We start from the raw sequence: 13767 nt of genomic DNA on the forward strand, positions 1-13767 counted from the left end.
ATAGGGCTTTATAGGGGTCTATGGGGGGATATAGGGCTTTATAGGGGCCTATGGGGGAATATGGGGGACTATAGCTGTCTGTAGGGGAGAATACAGGGGTCCATAGGTGTCTATGGGGGCGATACAGGGCTCTATAGGGGGTCTGTGGGGGTATACACGGCTCTATAGGGGCCTCAGATAATCCCACTTTCCTTCCCAGCCAGAGCTGCTGGCACTACTCTGGAATACCCACACGGACAATGCAGCCTAATGCCAGGAACTGGGATTTGTGTGCCAGCAGCTAATGGGATGAGGCTCCTGGCAGTGGAACGGGGCTGCGGCGTTCCCGAAGGAGAGCTGGCAGCATTCCAGGATGTCAGAGCTCACCAGCCTCAGGATGCTGCAGCAGCAGGAGGAGGAGGAAGACCTCCTCATCCCCTTGGCAGGGAGTGGAGGGAATATGCTGGATTCTTCCTATGGATTCAGCTTCTTGTCCCAATGGGGGGGGGGGGATCCGGGAGCTTGAGCCAAAGATAAAGCAGTGAATGGGTAAAAATAGTCCCATGTGTTCCCGCTCCGGTTACACAGACACACCGGTGCCTTTCCCAGCCTCGGGAATGGCGAAGGAGTGGATCCTGCCATTGCCAACCTGCGCAGGGTTTGGGGGCAGCTGCTCCCTGCGGAAGGGGTTTGGGATTTGCCAGGATAACGGTCAGCGCCACTCCCGACATTCCTGTCCTTCCCTGCAGCAGAATGAGGCTCCATTGCGGGGGGGGGGGGTGAGGGTTCGCACCTCTCCCAGGGGCGTGGCAGGATGAGCTTCCCTGGGGCGGGGATGCATCCATGCGTGTCCGAGAGCAAGGATGGGATCTTCTCCGTGCATGGCTCCAGGGTCCATCATCCCTTCCTATGGACGGGGGTGCTCCGAGGGGTTCATCCTCACTCCCTGTTTCAAGCTCCTGCTTTGAGCCTTGTGAGGATCCCGCAGCATATCCCGTGGGATCCCCTCATCGCTCTGGGAATGCTCCCAACCGGGCGTTCTCGGGGGGGCTCTGACGCCCCCAAAACCCTTGTGCTCCCTGCCATTCCCAGCTCCTTGTCCCACTCATCCCGACGCCTGAACACCCCCCCCTAGGGAGCGGTCTGGTCCCATCCCAAGCAGGGATCGGCTCTTTCCCACGGCGGGAATCTTGGGAAGGAGGAACAAGGGGGGAATGCTGGGGGGCGGGCACGGACCCGCTTGGCTCGGGGTGAATTCCCATTCCTGGAGCGTTCACAAGGCCAAAGGCTCCGGGAGAGCGGATAAAAATAACCGGGAGCTGGGAAATGTGACGGACCCCCCTTGCTCCCCCCCTCCCCCGAGCCGCTCCCTGGGGACCCCGACCCTCCGCAGGGTCCCGGGGCAGGAGGGGCGCAGTGAGCTGTGCCCGGGGGGATCAGCTCCATGCCGGGTGCGGGGGGATCCGGTGCCCGGTGCCGCCTCTGCCCCGAGCGATGTCACCGGTGACCGCAGCCCCGCGGGCGGGGCGGGGGCGGGGGGCCGGGCCGTTGTTCCCGGTATCCCCGGACTCCTGCCGGGGCCGGAGCGGGCGGGGCAGGCGCTCCCGGTGCTGCCGGGGCCATGGTGGGCGCTGCCCGGCTCTGGCCGCTCTGGCTGTGGTTGCTGCCTGCCGCCGCCGCCTTCAACCTGGACACGGGCAGCGCCGTGCTCAAGGACGGTGCCAGCGGCAGCTTCTTCGGCTTCGCCGTGGCGCTGCACCGGCAGCTGAGCCCCGAACCCGCGGGTTGGTGAGTGCGGGGAGACCGGACACTCGGAACGGGGCTGGGGACAGCGCGGCTCCTGTCGGCGCCGTGTCCCCCCTCAGTGGGGTCCGTGTCCCCCCATTGGAGTCTGTGTCCTCCTCCCTCGGGTCCGTGTCCCCCCCCATTGGGGTCTGTGTCCCACTCTTCGGGTCTGTGTCACCCCATTGGGGTCCGTGTCCCCCCCCCAGTGGGGTCTGTGTCCCACTCTTCGGGTCCGTGTCCCCCCACTGGGGTATGTGTCCTCCTCCCTCGCCTCCGTGCCCCCCTGCTCAGTCGGGGACCCCCCTCCACTCCCCGGGACACCGGAGGGGGAACTGGCTCCTGCCCCACGTGGCTTTTGGAACACTGAGATTCACCCCCGAGGGGACGGGGACGAGCACCGGCGGGTGTTGGGGGGGCAGAGATTTAGGGGGCTCAAAGCATCGAGCACAGGGAACCCCCCAGGCTGGGGCTGGGCTCCCCCCGAGCGGTGCCACCGCCTCCACGGTGCCATTGAGCTGCCGAACGCCCACACCGCGTGCCAGCGCGGGCACCGGCGGCACCGGGACCCCCCACCTCGGGTCCCATAGACCCCGGTGCCGGTGTCCCACTGGGGCTGGCACCGGTGCCCGGTGTGGTGGTGCCACGGCCCCGCCAGCTCCCTCCTTGTTTGGGCATGTCGCGGCCGGGTTATTTTGAGTGAATTCCAGGTTATTTTTACCGGCCCCGGGCCCGAGGCCATTGTGTGCCCCCCCCCGCCCCCCCCCCGCCGGTCGCGGTGTGGGGCTAGGGGGGCCACCGACGCTGCCATGGCCACTGTGGAGCCTTCAGCGCAGCTGCAGCAAGCCCCAGCCCTTAGGGTCCCCAACCTGCGGCACCAAGGGACAGGGAATGGCGGGGTTTGGGGCTGCGTCACCCACACGTGCACTGAGGCTGGGCAATGGGGCTGCAGCTGCTGCGGGGGGGGTTGGCACTGGGTGGGCACCGGCACTGCATGAAATGGGTGCAGGGGCACTGGGACAGCTGCAGGGAACATGGTGCCCCATAGACACACACACAGCGATGTCCCAGGCCCCCCATACACATACACTGACAGGGACACAGACACACACACACACACTGATGGGATCCCCCCTGTCCCAGGCTGCTGGTGGGGGCCCCACAGGCACCAGCGCTGCCCAGCCAAGGTGCCAACCGCACCGGGGGGCTCTTTGCCTGCCCCCTGACCCTGGAGCCCTCCGACTGCTGGCGGGTGCCCATTGATGATGGGGGTGAGTGGATGCCCCCTCCTTTGCCCCCCAACCCCACAGTGGGGTTGGTGTGGGGCTGATGCTACCTGTCCCTGCCAGTGGACTTGGAGCGGGAGAGCAAAGAGAACCAGTGGCTGGGGGTGAGCGTGTCGAGCCAGGGCGCCGGCGGCAAGATTGTGGTGAGTGTTGAGACCCTCCCCAAGCCCCCCTGATGCCATTGACCCCCCTCACCCCACTGATGCCCCTGGCCCCCTGTAGACCTGCGCGCACCTGTATGAGGCACGGCACCGCGTGCGGCAGCCGCTGGAGACCCGGGATGTGCTCGGCCGCTGCTTCGTGCTGGGCCAGGACCTGCAGGACGAGCCTGAGGGCGGTGACTGGAGCTTCTGCCGGGGGCGGCCGCAGGGCCACGAGCAGTTCGGGTCCTGCCAGCAGGGCCTGGCCGCAGCCTTCAGCCCCGACCGCCTCTATCTGCTGCTGGGAGCACCCGGCACCTACAACTGGAAGGGTGAGAGCGGGGAGAATGCGGGTGGGAGCGTGGTCTGGGCAGGGGGATGAACATGAGTGTGAGCATGTGTGTGTGTGAACGCACTACAGGTGTGACCATATAGCTGCATGCATGCCATGGGCATGAGCACATGTGTGTTCATGGTGGGTGTGAACATGCGTGTGCGTGAGCGTGTGGCAGCACACATGCTGTGGATGTGAGCACATGTGTCTGTGTGCATGTGTGTGCATCCTGGGGGTGGGCACACACGGATGCGTGTATGCTACAGCTGGGCGCAAGCACACGGGTATGTGTGCATGCCACATGAGTGTGCACGTGTGTGTGAGCTGCGTGTCCGTGGGGGGTGGTGCCTGCTGCCCCCGGCACGCACAGAAGGGGGGTTCCCTGGGTGCTGCCCCCCCCGCGTTGGGCTCGCAGGGACCCTGCGTGTGGAGCTGCTGCCCCAGAGCCCCCCGGACCCGCTGCGCTTCGACGACGGCCCCTACGAGGCGGGGGGCGAGAAGGAGCAGGACCCCACGCTCATCCCTGTGCCCGCCAACAGTTACCTGGGTAGGGACGGGTGCGGCGCGGGCGCGGCACCGGGGATCGCCCCCCCCCGGCCCGGCCCAGCCGCCGCCCGCCCCGGCCCCGGTGACCGCGTGTCCCCGCGGCCCGTGCAGGGCTGCTCTTCGCGACCGGCGTCGGCGGCTCCGAGCCCGACCAAGTGGTCTACAGGAGCGCGGCGCCCGGCGAGACCGTGCCAGGCGCGGCCGCGGACCTGCCCCACAATAGCTACGTGGGTTCGTAACGCCCGTGTGCCTCCCCCCCCCGGGCCCGTGTGCTCCGGAGTGTGTCCCCCTTCCGTGTGTCCCTGTGCCTGTGGAAGGGAGAGGAGTGGAGCTGCCGGCAGGGCTGGCAACACGCATGGGCTCACGCGTGGCACCGTACGGATGTGTCCCATACAGATGTGCGTCCCCATACACACCACAGACGTGTCTCTGTGCACATCTCTGTACAGACATGTCTCCCTGCATCTTCATGCACGTGTCCCCCCCATGCATACATATAGCCATGTCCCTATACACACGTGTCCCCACGCACACACATGCACCCAGCACCTCCTCGTGCATGCTCACATCCAGCTTCCCACCCCCCCCCCCCCCGTTTGTGTGTGTCCTCTTGTGCACACCTCTGCAATGCTCGGTTATGCACACATGTGGCTGCCTCCGCTGCATGTGTGTCCCACAGGGGTCCCGTGTTCCTGTTGTGTGTCTATTGTGGTGCCAGGGCTGGTGGAGCCCCACCAGGCTGAGGGGGTGTCAGAGCCTGGTGTTACCCCCTCCCCCCAGCACTCACCATCTCCCGCATGTCCCCTCCTGAGGTGTCTCTGCATGGGGGTGCACAGAGCCCGTGGGGTGGACTTGGGGGGCTTTGGGGGGCTCTGGGAGGGGGCCGCGCACGGCAACTGCTGCATGTTGGGCAGAGGCTTCTAGCCTCACACTGGGGGGCGGGGGCGGCTCTGCTGCTCTCCGGGGTGGGGACACATGGATCCAGCCCCAAATATTCCATTCTCCCATCCCAGATCTTGCCTCCTGGTAATTGGGGTCCTGCCCCCCCAGCACAGAGAAGGGAAACTGAGGCACGGGCAGAGCCCCCCCACTCCCACCCAACGGTCCCCAGGGCAGGAGGCGGCAGCGGCGGCGGGTGGGGGGGGTGGGGGAAGGGGCCGGGGCCGGCACCAACACCGCGTCCGTCCTCCCCCCCCCCGCAGGGTTCTCGGTGGCGTCGGGCACGGGCCTGACGCGGCAGCGGGAGTTGAGCTTCGTCACCGGCGCCCCCCGCGCCAACCACACCGGAGCCGTCGTCATCCTGCGCCGCGACAGCGCGAACCGGCTGGTGCCCGAGGCCGTGGTGCCGGGGCAGCAGCTCAGCTCCGCCTTCGGGCACAGCGTGGCCGTGCTGGACCTCAACAGCGACGGGTGAGGGGGGGGGGACACGCACCCCGGACCCGTACTCGGCCCCTCAGCACCCCCAATGGTGACAGCCGCGGGCCCTGCAGGTGGATGGACCTGGTGGTGGGAGCCCCCCACTTCTTCGAGCGCCAGAAGGAGATCGGGGGCGCCGTCTACGTCTACATCAACCCCGCGGGGCGCTGGGACGCCGCCACTCCCCTGCGCCTCAACGGCACCCGCGGCTCCATGTTCGGCATCGCCCTCAGCACCGCCGGGGACCTCAACCACGACGGCTTCGAGGGTGCGGACCCGGCCGGGCCCCTGCCGACAGGTGCATCCCATAGAGGGGTGTCCCCCCAGCACCCCATCCCATTCCCCGCCCTTGCCCCCCCCAGACCTTGCTGTTGGAGCCCCCTTCGACGGCGCCGGCAAAGTCTACATATACCACGGCAGCAGCCTGGGCATCGTGGCCACACCGGCACAGGTGTGTGTGTGTGTGTGTGGATGCTGGCCCGGGGGGGGTCATTGCCCATCGTCTGCCCCCCCCCCCCAGTGTCACCACGGGCACTGTTGCAGGTGCTGGATGGGGAGGCCATGGGGGTGACGGCATTCGGGTACTCGCTGTCGGGGGGGCTGGACGTGGATGGGAACCTCTACCCCGACCTGCTTGTGGGATCCCTCTCGGACACTGTGGTGCTGTACAGGTGGGTGTCCCATCCCGACCCCCCCTTCCTGAGACCCGTATTCCACAGCACCACATCCCTGGGCATCCCCCATCACCTCCATTATGGGCTCCCCATACCCCAACCCGAGCCTCCCCTGGCCTGGGGGGATCCCGGTGCAGGGCTCGGGGGGTTGTCCCATCCTGGCCCCACCGTTTCTCCCCGGCAGAGCCCGCCCCGTTGTCCACGTCTCCCGCAATGTGACTCTGGAACCCCCAAACATCGACCTAGAGCAGAGCAACTGCCGGCACCAGGAAGGCGTCTGGTGGGTGCCCCCCGATCCCTCCCTCCCTGTACCCCTCTGTACGCCAACCGTGGCCTCTGGCTCACTCGCTGCCCCCCAGCGTGGACGTCGGCGCCTGCTTCAGCTACACAGCCAGCCCCGGCAGCTTCGGCCCCCGCCTCGGTGAGCACCGGCTTAGGGTTAGGGTCCCTGTGCCCCACCGCGGCCGCAGGCAGAACGAGGACCCGCCTGGCACCGCGGCCGTCCCTGTGCCCCCAGCGCTGCAGTATGTGCTGGACGCAGACGCGGAGCGGCGGCGCCTCGGCCACGCTCCCCGCGGCACCTTCCTGAGCCGCCGCAGCTCAGACCCCGAGCATCAGTTCTCCGGCATCGTGGAGCTGCCACGGCAGCAGGCGCGGGTCTGCGTCACCGCCACCTTCCAGCTCCAGGTGGGGCCCAGCCCATCCCCTGCCCCATCCTCATCTGCATCCCCATCCCTGTTCCACATCATCTCCATCCCATTTGCATCCCTATTCCCATCATCATTCCTATCCCCACCTCCATCTTCATAGAATCATTTAGGTTGGAAAACACCTTTAAGGCTGTTGAGTCCAACTGTAAACCTCATCCTTGTTTCCATCCCCATCCATATTCCCATGCCAACCCCACCCTATCCTGTCCCTCCATTGCTCCCCTCACCCTCATTCCCGCAGGACAACATCCGTGACAAGCTGCGCCCCATCACCATGACCCTGGCTTATGGCATCCATGGAGATGGGGCCACGCGGCTGCACCAGGATTCAGCACGGCTCCGCCGGGGCTCGGTGCTGCCGCCACTGTCACCTGTGCTAAGCCCACAGCAGCCCAACAGCCACTGCACTGAGGTGGGCACTGGCCACATCCCTCCTTCCTGCTCCATGGGTCCCATTGCCTGGAGCATCCCTGTCCCTGCTCCATGGGTCCCATTGCCTGGAGCATCCCTGTGCCCCCATGTCCCCAGGTTCACTTCCTGAAGCAGGGCTGTGGGGACGACAAGATCTGCCAGAGCAACCTCCAGCTCCACTTCCAGTTCTCCGCCCGCCTTGGGGATGCCGAGTTCCTGCCACTGCCACAGTGAGGGGGGACACAGTGGGTGCTCACCCCACGGGGTGCCAAGGACACCCCCGGGGGTCTCACGGTGGCTCTGCTGCAGGGGGGACGATGGTGCTGCCATCCTCGCCATCAGCGACCAGAAGGACGTGGCCCTGGAGATCCACGTCACCAACGAGCCCTCGGAGCCGGCAGAGCCGCAGCGGGATGGGGACGACGCACACGAGGCGCTGCTCAGCGCCTCTTTCCCCCCCGAGCTGCCCTACTCTGCCCTGCGCCACGATGAGGGGCGTCCCACGGTGCGCATGGGGGTGCTGGGGGGGTCTCTATGGGGGGCAGGGGGGCTCAGCTCTGTCCCCCAGGAGAAGCCGGTGCTGTGTCTTGCCAACCAGAACGGCTCCCGAGTGGAATGTGAGCTGGGGAACCCCCTGCGGCGGGGGGGCGAGGTGGGTGCAGCCCCCCCTGAGACCCCACTCCTGCTCCCCCCATCTTGCCCCCTGATCCTGCCCCTCTCACCCTTCCTCTGCCCCCAGGTCCGGTTCTTCCTCATCCTCAGTACCTCAGGCATCACGCTCCAGACCACAGACCTGGCAGTGGAGCTGGTGCTGTCCACGTGAGCCGTAGCCATGGGCACATCATGGGGGGAGGACGTGGGGTGATGCCCCCCCCCATAAACCCCCATTGCTCCCCACAGCATCAGCGAGCAGCCAGGACTGGTGCCGGTGGTGGCTCGTGCACGCGTGGTCATTGAGCTGCCACTCTCAGTGACAGGGTGAGCGCGGGTGGGGACCCCCCATTGTCCCCATAGTGCAGATGTGGGTCCAGGACCCACCCCCATCTGCCCTCACACACACACACACACACCCGTTGTCCCCATAGCGTGGCGGTGCCACCACGGCTCTTCTTTGGCGGCACCGTGCGGGGGGAGAGCGCTGTGAAGCACGAGAGCCAAGTGGGCAGCGCCGTGCGCTTCGAGGTGACGGTGAGTGCCCGTGCGGGGAGCCCCAGCGCCCACCCTGCACTCACTCATGGGGCAGCCGCACTGGTGCCATCACTCCCCAGGTCTCCAACCGGGGCCAGTCGGTGAAGACGCTGGGCTCAGCCTTCCTGACGCTGCTCTGGCCCCACGAGCTCCCCAACGGGAAGTGGCTCCTGTACCCGCTGCACATGGAGCTGGTGGTGACCCCGGGGCAGGCGCTGCCCTGCAGCCCTGCCGCCAACCCCCTGCGCCTGGCGCTGGTACAGCTGCACGGGGATGCGGCGCTGCGGGCCCGGCTCCTGCTGCTCCCACCCCATCCCCGGCCTTATCCCTTCCTCCTGCAGGAGCCCCAGGGGCAGCCAGAGCAGCCCACGCTGGGGGCCTGGTGGGTGCCGGCACCCGCCGAGAGGAGGAGGAATGTCACGTTGGTGAGAGGGAGGAACCCGGTTATGGGGTGCCCCTATTCATGGGGTGCACTTATTCTTGGGGCACCCCTGCTTATGGGGTGGCCCTGCTTGTGGCATGTCCCCACTTATGGGGTTCAGCCACTCATGGGGTAACCCTGGCCTGAGGTGCCCCTGCTCATGGGGTGCCCCATTCCTGGGCTGCCCCATTTTTGTGGTGCCCGGGTGGTATCTGACCCCCTCCACAGGACTGTGCCCAGGGCACCGCGCGCTGCCGGCCATTCCGCTGCCCATTGCCCAGCTTCGAGCGCGCAGCCGTGCTGAGGGCCCGCGGCCGCCTCTGGAACGGCACCTTCCTGGAGGTGGGAGCCTTGGGCCAGGCATGGGGCCGGGGATGGGGCCGGGGATGGGGCCGGTGCTCACCCCCCGCCCCGCAGGAGTTCCTGGCTGTCACCTCGGTGGAGCTCATCGTCCGCGCCAGCGTCTCGGTGACCTCCTCCATCAAGAACCTGGTGCTGAGGGATGCGGCAGTGCAGGTCCAGCCCCACCACACCCGGACACCCCCCTCCCCCGGTACCCCCCTCCCTTCACGCTGGCCCCTGTCCCCTCCACAGATCCCCATTAGCATCTACCTGGACCCCGGTGCGGCGGTGGCGGGCGGCGTGCCCTGGTGGGTGATCCTGCTGGCAGTGCTGGCCGGCGTCCTCCTCCTGGCGCTGCTCGTGGCCGGGCTCTGGAAGGTGAGCGGCAGGGATGGGGTCAGGCAGTGAGAAGGGGCCCCTGGCCGAGGTGCGGGGTCCCCTGGGGGTGCTGTGCCACATTGTGCCGTGCTGGGCCACGCAGGGCCATGCACTGGTGTGCTGTGCTGTGCCATGCTGTGCTGTGCCACGCTGTGCTGTGCCACTCAGGGCCATGCACTGGTGTGCTGTGCCATGCTGTGCTGTGCCACACTGCGGTGCTGTGCCACCCCTGCCATGCCACCCCATGCTATGCCATGCCACCCACCCATTCCATTCCATTATCACCCCATGCCATGCCACTCGGCCATGCCATGTCATGCCATCCCTCCCAGCCATTCCATCGGATCCCATGCCATCCCACCCAACCCTTCCAGTCCATTTCACGCCACCCCACCACCCACGGCGCCTTGTGCTGTGCAGCGCATGCGTGCGGATGGTGCGCGCGTACACGCGGTCCGTGCACGGGGCGCGCCGGTGCGGGTCCCTCTGCCCCTTCCGCGGGCACCGAGGCACCCCCGGGGCTGGGCGCAGGCGTGACTCCGCGCGCCGCAGGCCGGGTTCTTCCGCCGGGCGCGGGCGGTGCCGCCGGCGCTGCCGCAGCACCACGCTGTGAAGATCCCCCGGGAGCAGCGGCCGCAGTTCCGCGAGGAGAAGACGGGGACGATCCAGCGCAAGGAATGGGCAGCGCTGAGCGACGGCGGCGACGGCCGCGTCACCCCCAGCTCCGCGTGACCCCGGGACGTGCGACCCCTCCCGGGGGATGGAGCTGCGGCGGCGGCACTGGGACGGGGCCATCGCCCCGCAGCGATGCCCGACCCAATAAAGCAGCGGCCCCACCATGGGGAAACCAACGACGGCGTCGACCATGAAGAGCGTGGCGAATGGGGCAGGGAGCCGCCATGATGGGTGTGGCGAAACGGGTGGGAGCCGCCATGATGGGTGTAGGCAGGGGGAAGCCGCCATGATGGGAGCGGCCGTTTCGGCGTGTGGCCGTGTTGCCGCGGCCGGGCCGGGCTCTGTGTGCCGAGACAACGAGGCGCGTCCCCGTCCCGGTTCCTGCCCCGGTCCCGGCTCCGATCCCTCTCGACGTCCCGGTAACCGCGGTGCAGAGCGTAGGGGAGCCCGCCCTGCCCGTAGTCAAGATGGCGTCGCCCTGACCCGAGGCGCGGAGGGGCCGCGCTTTGACGATGGCACCGCCCAGCGCGGCTTCAACGCGTCTGGCGTGACGTCACCTTCCGGCGGGTACCCGGAGCGGCGCCATTGATGGCGGCGGAGGTGGCAGCGGCCGCGGCCCGTTCCCGGTGCCCGCTCCCGGCGATGGTGGGGCTGGGTCCGGCCCCGTTCCCGCTGTGACCCCTGGGACCGGGCCCATCTCCGGTGTGAGCTCTGGGGACACCGGGCCCGTTCCCGGTGTGAGCTCCGGCGGGGCCCGCCCTCACCTCTGCCCCCCCCTCCAGCACCGCTGCCCCCCGCACTGATGGCGTCGGGCGCCACGAGCCGCTCCGAGGACGAGGAGTCTCTGGCGGGGCCGAAGCGGGGCCCGGCCGCGGCCTCGGGCGCCGTCCCCAAGCGCCGGAGCTCGTCTCGGTACGCCGGGGCCGGGGCTGGGGAGGGCTCCGCCGCTCTCAGCCGCCTCCATTCCCCTTCTCCTTCCGTCCAGGTTCATCAAGAGGAAGAAGTTCGACGATGAGCTGGTGGAGAGCAGCCTGGCCAAGCCCAGCCGCGCCAAGGGCGGCGCCGAGCCCGGGCGCTGCTCGGGCAGCGAGCCCTCCTCCAGCGAGAAGAAGAAGGTGCGGGCATGGCCGGGACCCCAGGGGGCGCCGCTGGGAGCCGCGGGGGGGTGCGGAGCGCGCAGAGCCCCAACCCGCGCTGTGCTCCCCCGCCCAGGTTTCCAAGGCGGTGCCGCCGCCCGTCGCGCCCAGCCCGGTGCCCGCTCCCGGCCTGGCCAAGCGGCTCAAGAAGAGCAAGCAGCCGGTGCCGGTCACCAAGGACCTGGGCCGCTGGAAGCCTGCCGATGACCTCCTGCTCATCAACGCGGTGCTGCAGGTGCTGGGGGCTCCGGTTGTGGGGGGGGGGGGTCCCCCAAACTATCCCCTCCCTCACCCGGCGGCTCCCGCAGACCAACGACCTGAGCGCCGTGCACCTGGGGGTGAAGTTCAGCTGCCGCTTCACGCTGCGCGAGGTGCAGGAGCGCTGGTACGCGCTGCTCTACGACCCCATCATCTCCAAGTGAGCACAGGGCCGGGGGGGGGCAGAGCTGGGGGCTGCGGGGGGCTATAGCAGTGTCCTTGCCCCCCAGGCTGGCCTGCCAGGCCATGCGGCAGCTGCACCCCGAGGCCATCGCCGCCATCCAGAGCAAGGTCCTGTTTAGCAAAGCTGAGGAGCTGCTGCTCAGCAGAGTGGGATCGGTGAGAGGCGATGGGAGCTGGGGGGGGGGGGCGCAGGGTGGGTCCCCGGTGCTATGTGACCCCCTTTGTCCCCCCTCCAGGGCAGCCAGCCGTCGCTGGATACCTTTCAGGATCTGCTGCACAAGCACCCTGATGTGTTCTACCCCTCCCGCACGGCCAAGGCACTGCAGCTGCATTGGCAGCTCATGAAGCAGTATTACCTCCTGGAGGACCAGACCGGTGAGCACGGGGGCGTCCTGTGTGCACCCCCAGCACCCCCAGATCTCCCCACACTCCTCAATTTTTCTCTCTTCTGTTCCTTCCAGTGCAGCCGTTGCCCAAAGGGGATCAAGTGCTTAATTTCTCGGATGCTGAGGACATGGTGGATGACAACAAATTGAAGTAAGGGGATGGGGGAGGCCAGGGGGGGAAAGAGGGGACCTCATTCTCATCCCACTTCTGTTCCATAGAGATGTGCGGGACGAGGTGCTGGAGCACGGTGAGTCCAACTCACTCCATCCAACAGCCTGACTCCGTGTGGTGAGGTCTCTCCCCAGAGCATGGGGGGTGCCCCATAGGAGCCCCCCTGCTCAGCTCCTATCTCCCCCTGGCCCAGAGCTGACCGTGGCCGACAGGCGGCAAAAGCGCGAGATCCGGCAGCTGGAGCAGGAGCTGCACAAGTGGCAAGTGCTGGTGGACAGCATCACAGGTAAGGGAGGGGGGGATCTGGGTGTGCCCCCCCCCGACCCCATGTGCCCCCCCCATATCCCTGTTGTTGCCTCCGCAGGGATGAGCTCCCCAGACTTTGACAGCCAGACTTTGGCCGTGCTGCGGGGCCGCATGGTTCGGTACCTGATGCGGTCGCGGGAGGTGAGACCCTGCCTCCAACAGAGCCTCCCCACCCCATGGACCTCCCCCCCAGCATCCCCTTTTGCCTTTCCCCCCCCCAGATCACCCTAGGCAGAGCTACCAAGGACAACCAGATTGACGTGGACCTGGCACTGGAGGGGCCAGCCTGGAAGATCTCCCGCAAGCAGGGTGGGTTTGGGGGGCTCTGGGGCAGGGGGGCCGTGCCCCCCCCATCTTCTCACCCCCTTTCCGCCTCTCTCCAGGTGTCATTAAGCTGAAAAACAACGGGGACTTCTTCATCGCCAACGAGGGCCGGCGCCCCATCTACATCGATGGGCGCCCTGTGCTGGGTGGCAGCAAGTGGAAGCTCAACAACAACTCCGTGGTGGAGGTGAGCCCAAAGGCTATGGGGAAGGGGGGTCCGGGGGGGGTAGGTGGTCCCAATGCTTATTCTCCGTTCTGTCCCCCCCACCAGATAGCCAGCCTCCGCTTTGTCTTCCTTATCAATCAGGACCTCATCACTCTCATCAAGGCAGAAGCAGCCAAGCTGGCCCAGCAGTGACTGGGGGGCTGCTTGCCCCCCACCCCCGCGAGGATCTGCCCCCCTTGCTGCCCCATGGATGGGGGTGGCACTTCCCAATAAAGCTCCTCAATGGACTGCAGGGCCCAGAGCTGCGCTTCATGGGTTTAATCTCTTCAAATTAAGACACTTGGAGTTCAAGAGAAGGAAACAAAAGTGGGCAGGGGGTAAAGTTGTGGGCCCCCAGCACCCCTAAGAACCTCCCCAGGCTCCCTAGGCCCCTGCAATGCAGCTTTAGGCATCCGGCCCCTCTAGTGCTGCAGTTGAGCTGAGGGAGGACACAGGGCGGGAGGAAGAGGAAAGGATTAAAGCCAAGGGATTCCAACATGGAAAACCCAGGGATG

At 67.2% G+C, this 13767-nt stretch overlaps 2 protein-coding genes across 8 annotated transcripts; both read left to right on the top strand.

Annotated features, from left to right (window-relative positions):
* The first annotated feature begins 1539 nt into the window (after positions 1-1539).
* On the top strand, positions 1540-10356 carry ITGA7 (integrin subunit alpha 7). 5 transcript variants are annotated; one of them, XM_061361736.1, is made up of 26 exons: positions 1540-1767; positions 2905-3032; positions 3111-3190; positions 3270-3519; positions 3937-4068; positions 4179-4298; positions 5270-5477; positions 5558-5751; positions 5846-5934; positions 6027-6154; positions 6342-6437; positions 6517-6578; positions 6675-6844; positions 7109-7279; positions 7396-7508; positions 7588-7783; positions 7847-7930; positions 8018-8097; positions 8179-8256; positions 8364-8466; positions 8547-8723; positions 8808-8891; positions 9116-9229; positions 9305-9403; positions 9482-9607; positions 10160-10356. In XM_061361736.1, the coding sequence occupies exons 1-26, from the start codon at positions 1601-1603 to the stop codon at positions 10337-10339; spliced, it is 3429 nt and encodes a 1142-aa protein (XP_061217720.1). In that variant the 5' UTR covers positions 1540-1600; the 3' UTR covers positions 10340-10356. The 5 variants fall into 5 exon arrangements, with proteins under 5 accessions (XP_061217720.1, XP_061217719.1, XP_061217721.1 ...); XM_061361735.1 differs by having other exon boundaries at positions 8547-8891; XM_061361737.1 differs by lacking the exon at positions 4179-4298 and having other exon boundaries at positions 8547-8891.
* A 708-nt stretch (positions 10357-11064) lies between these two features.
* Positions 11065-13435, top strand: MCRS1 (microspherule protein 1). 3 transcript variants are annotated; one of them, XM_061361746.1, is made up of 13 exons: positions 11065-11194; positions 11268-11397; positions 11495-11653; positions 11727-11836; positions 11907-12015; positions 12126-12234; positions 12321-12396; positions 12465-12493; positions 12611-12703; positions 12782-12864; positions 12945-13032; positions 13107-13234; positions 13319-13435. In XM_061361746.1, exons 1-13 carry the CDS (start codon positions 11085-11087, stop codon positions 13403-13405), a joined length of 1311 nt encoding a protein of 436 aa, XP_061217730.1. In that variant the 5' UTR covers positions 11065-11084; the 3' UTR covers positions 13406-13435. The 3 variants fall into 3 exon arrangements, with proteins under 3 accessions (XP_061217730.1, XP_061217732.1, XP_061217733.1); XM_061361748.1 differs by having other exon boundaries at positions 11727-11803; positions 12096-12234; XM_061361749.1 differs by having other exon boundaries at positions 11727-11803.
* Positions 13436-13767: the final 332 nt, after the last annotated feature.

Source organism: Neopsephotus bourkii, unplaced genomic scaffold (genome assembly GCF_033783945.1).
Source record: "Neopsephotus bourkii isolate Nb327-2 ecotype Australia unplaced genomic scaffold, CSIRO-AGI_Nbou_v1 NB_1063, whole genome shotgun sequence".
Lineage (NCBI taxonomy): Eukaryota > Metazoa > Chordata > Aves > Psittaciformes > Psittacidae > Neopsephotus > Neopsephotus bourkii.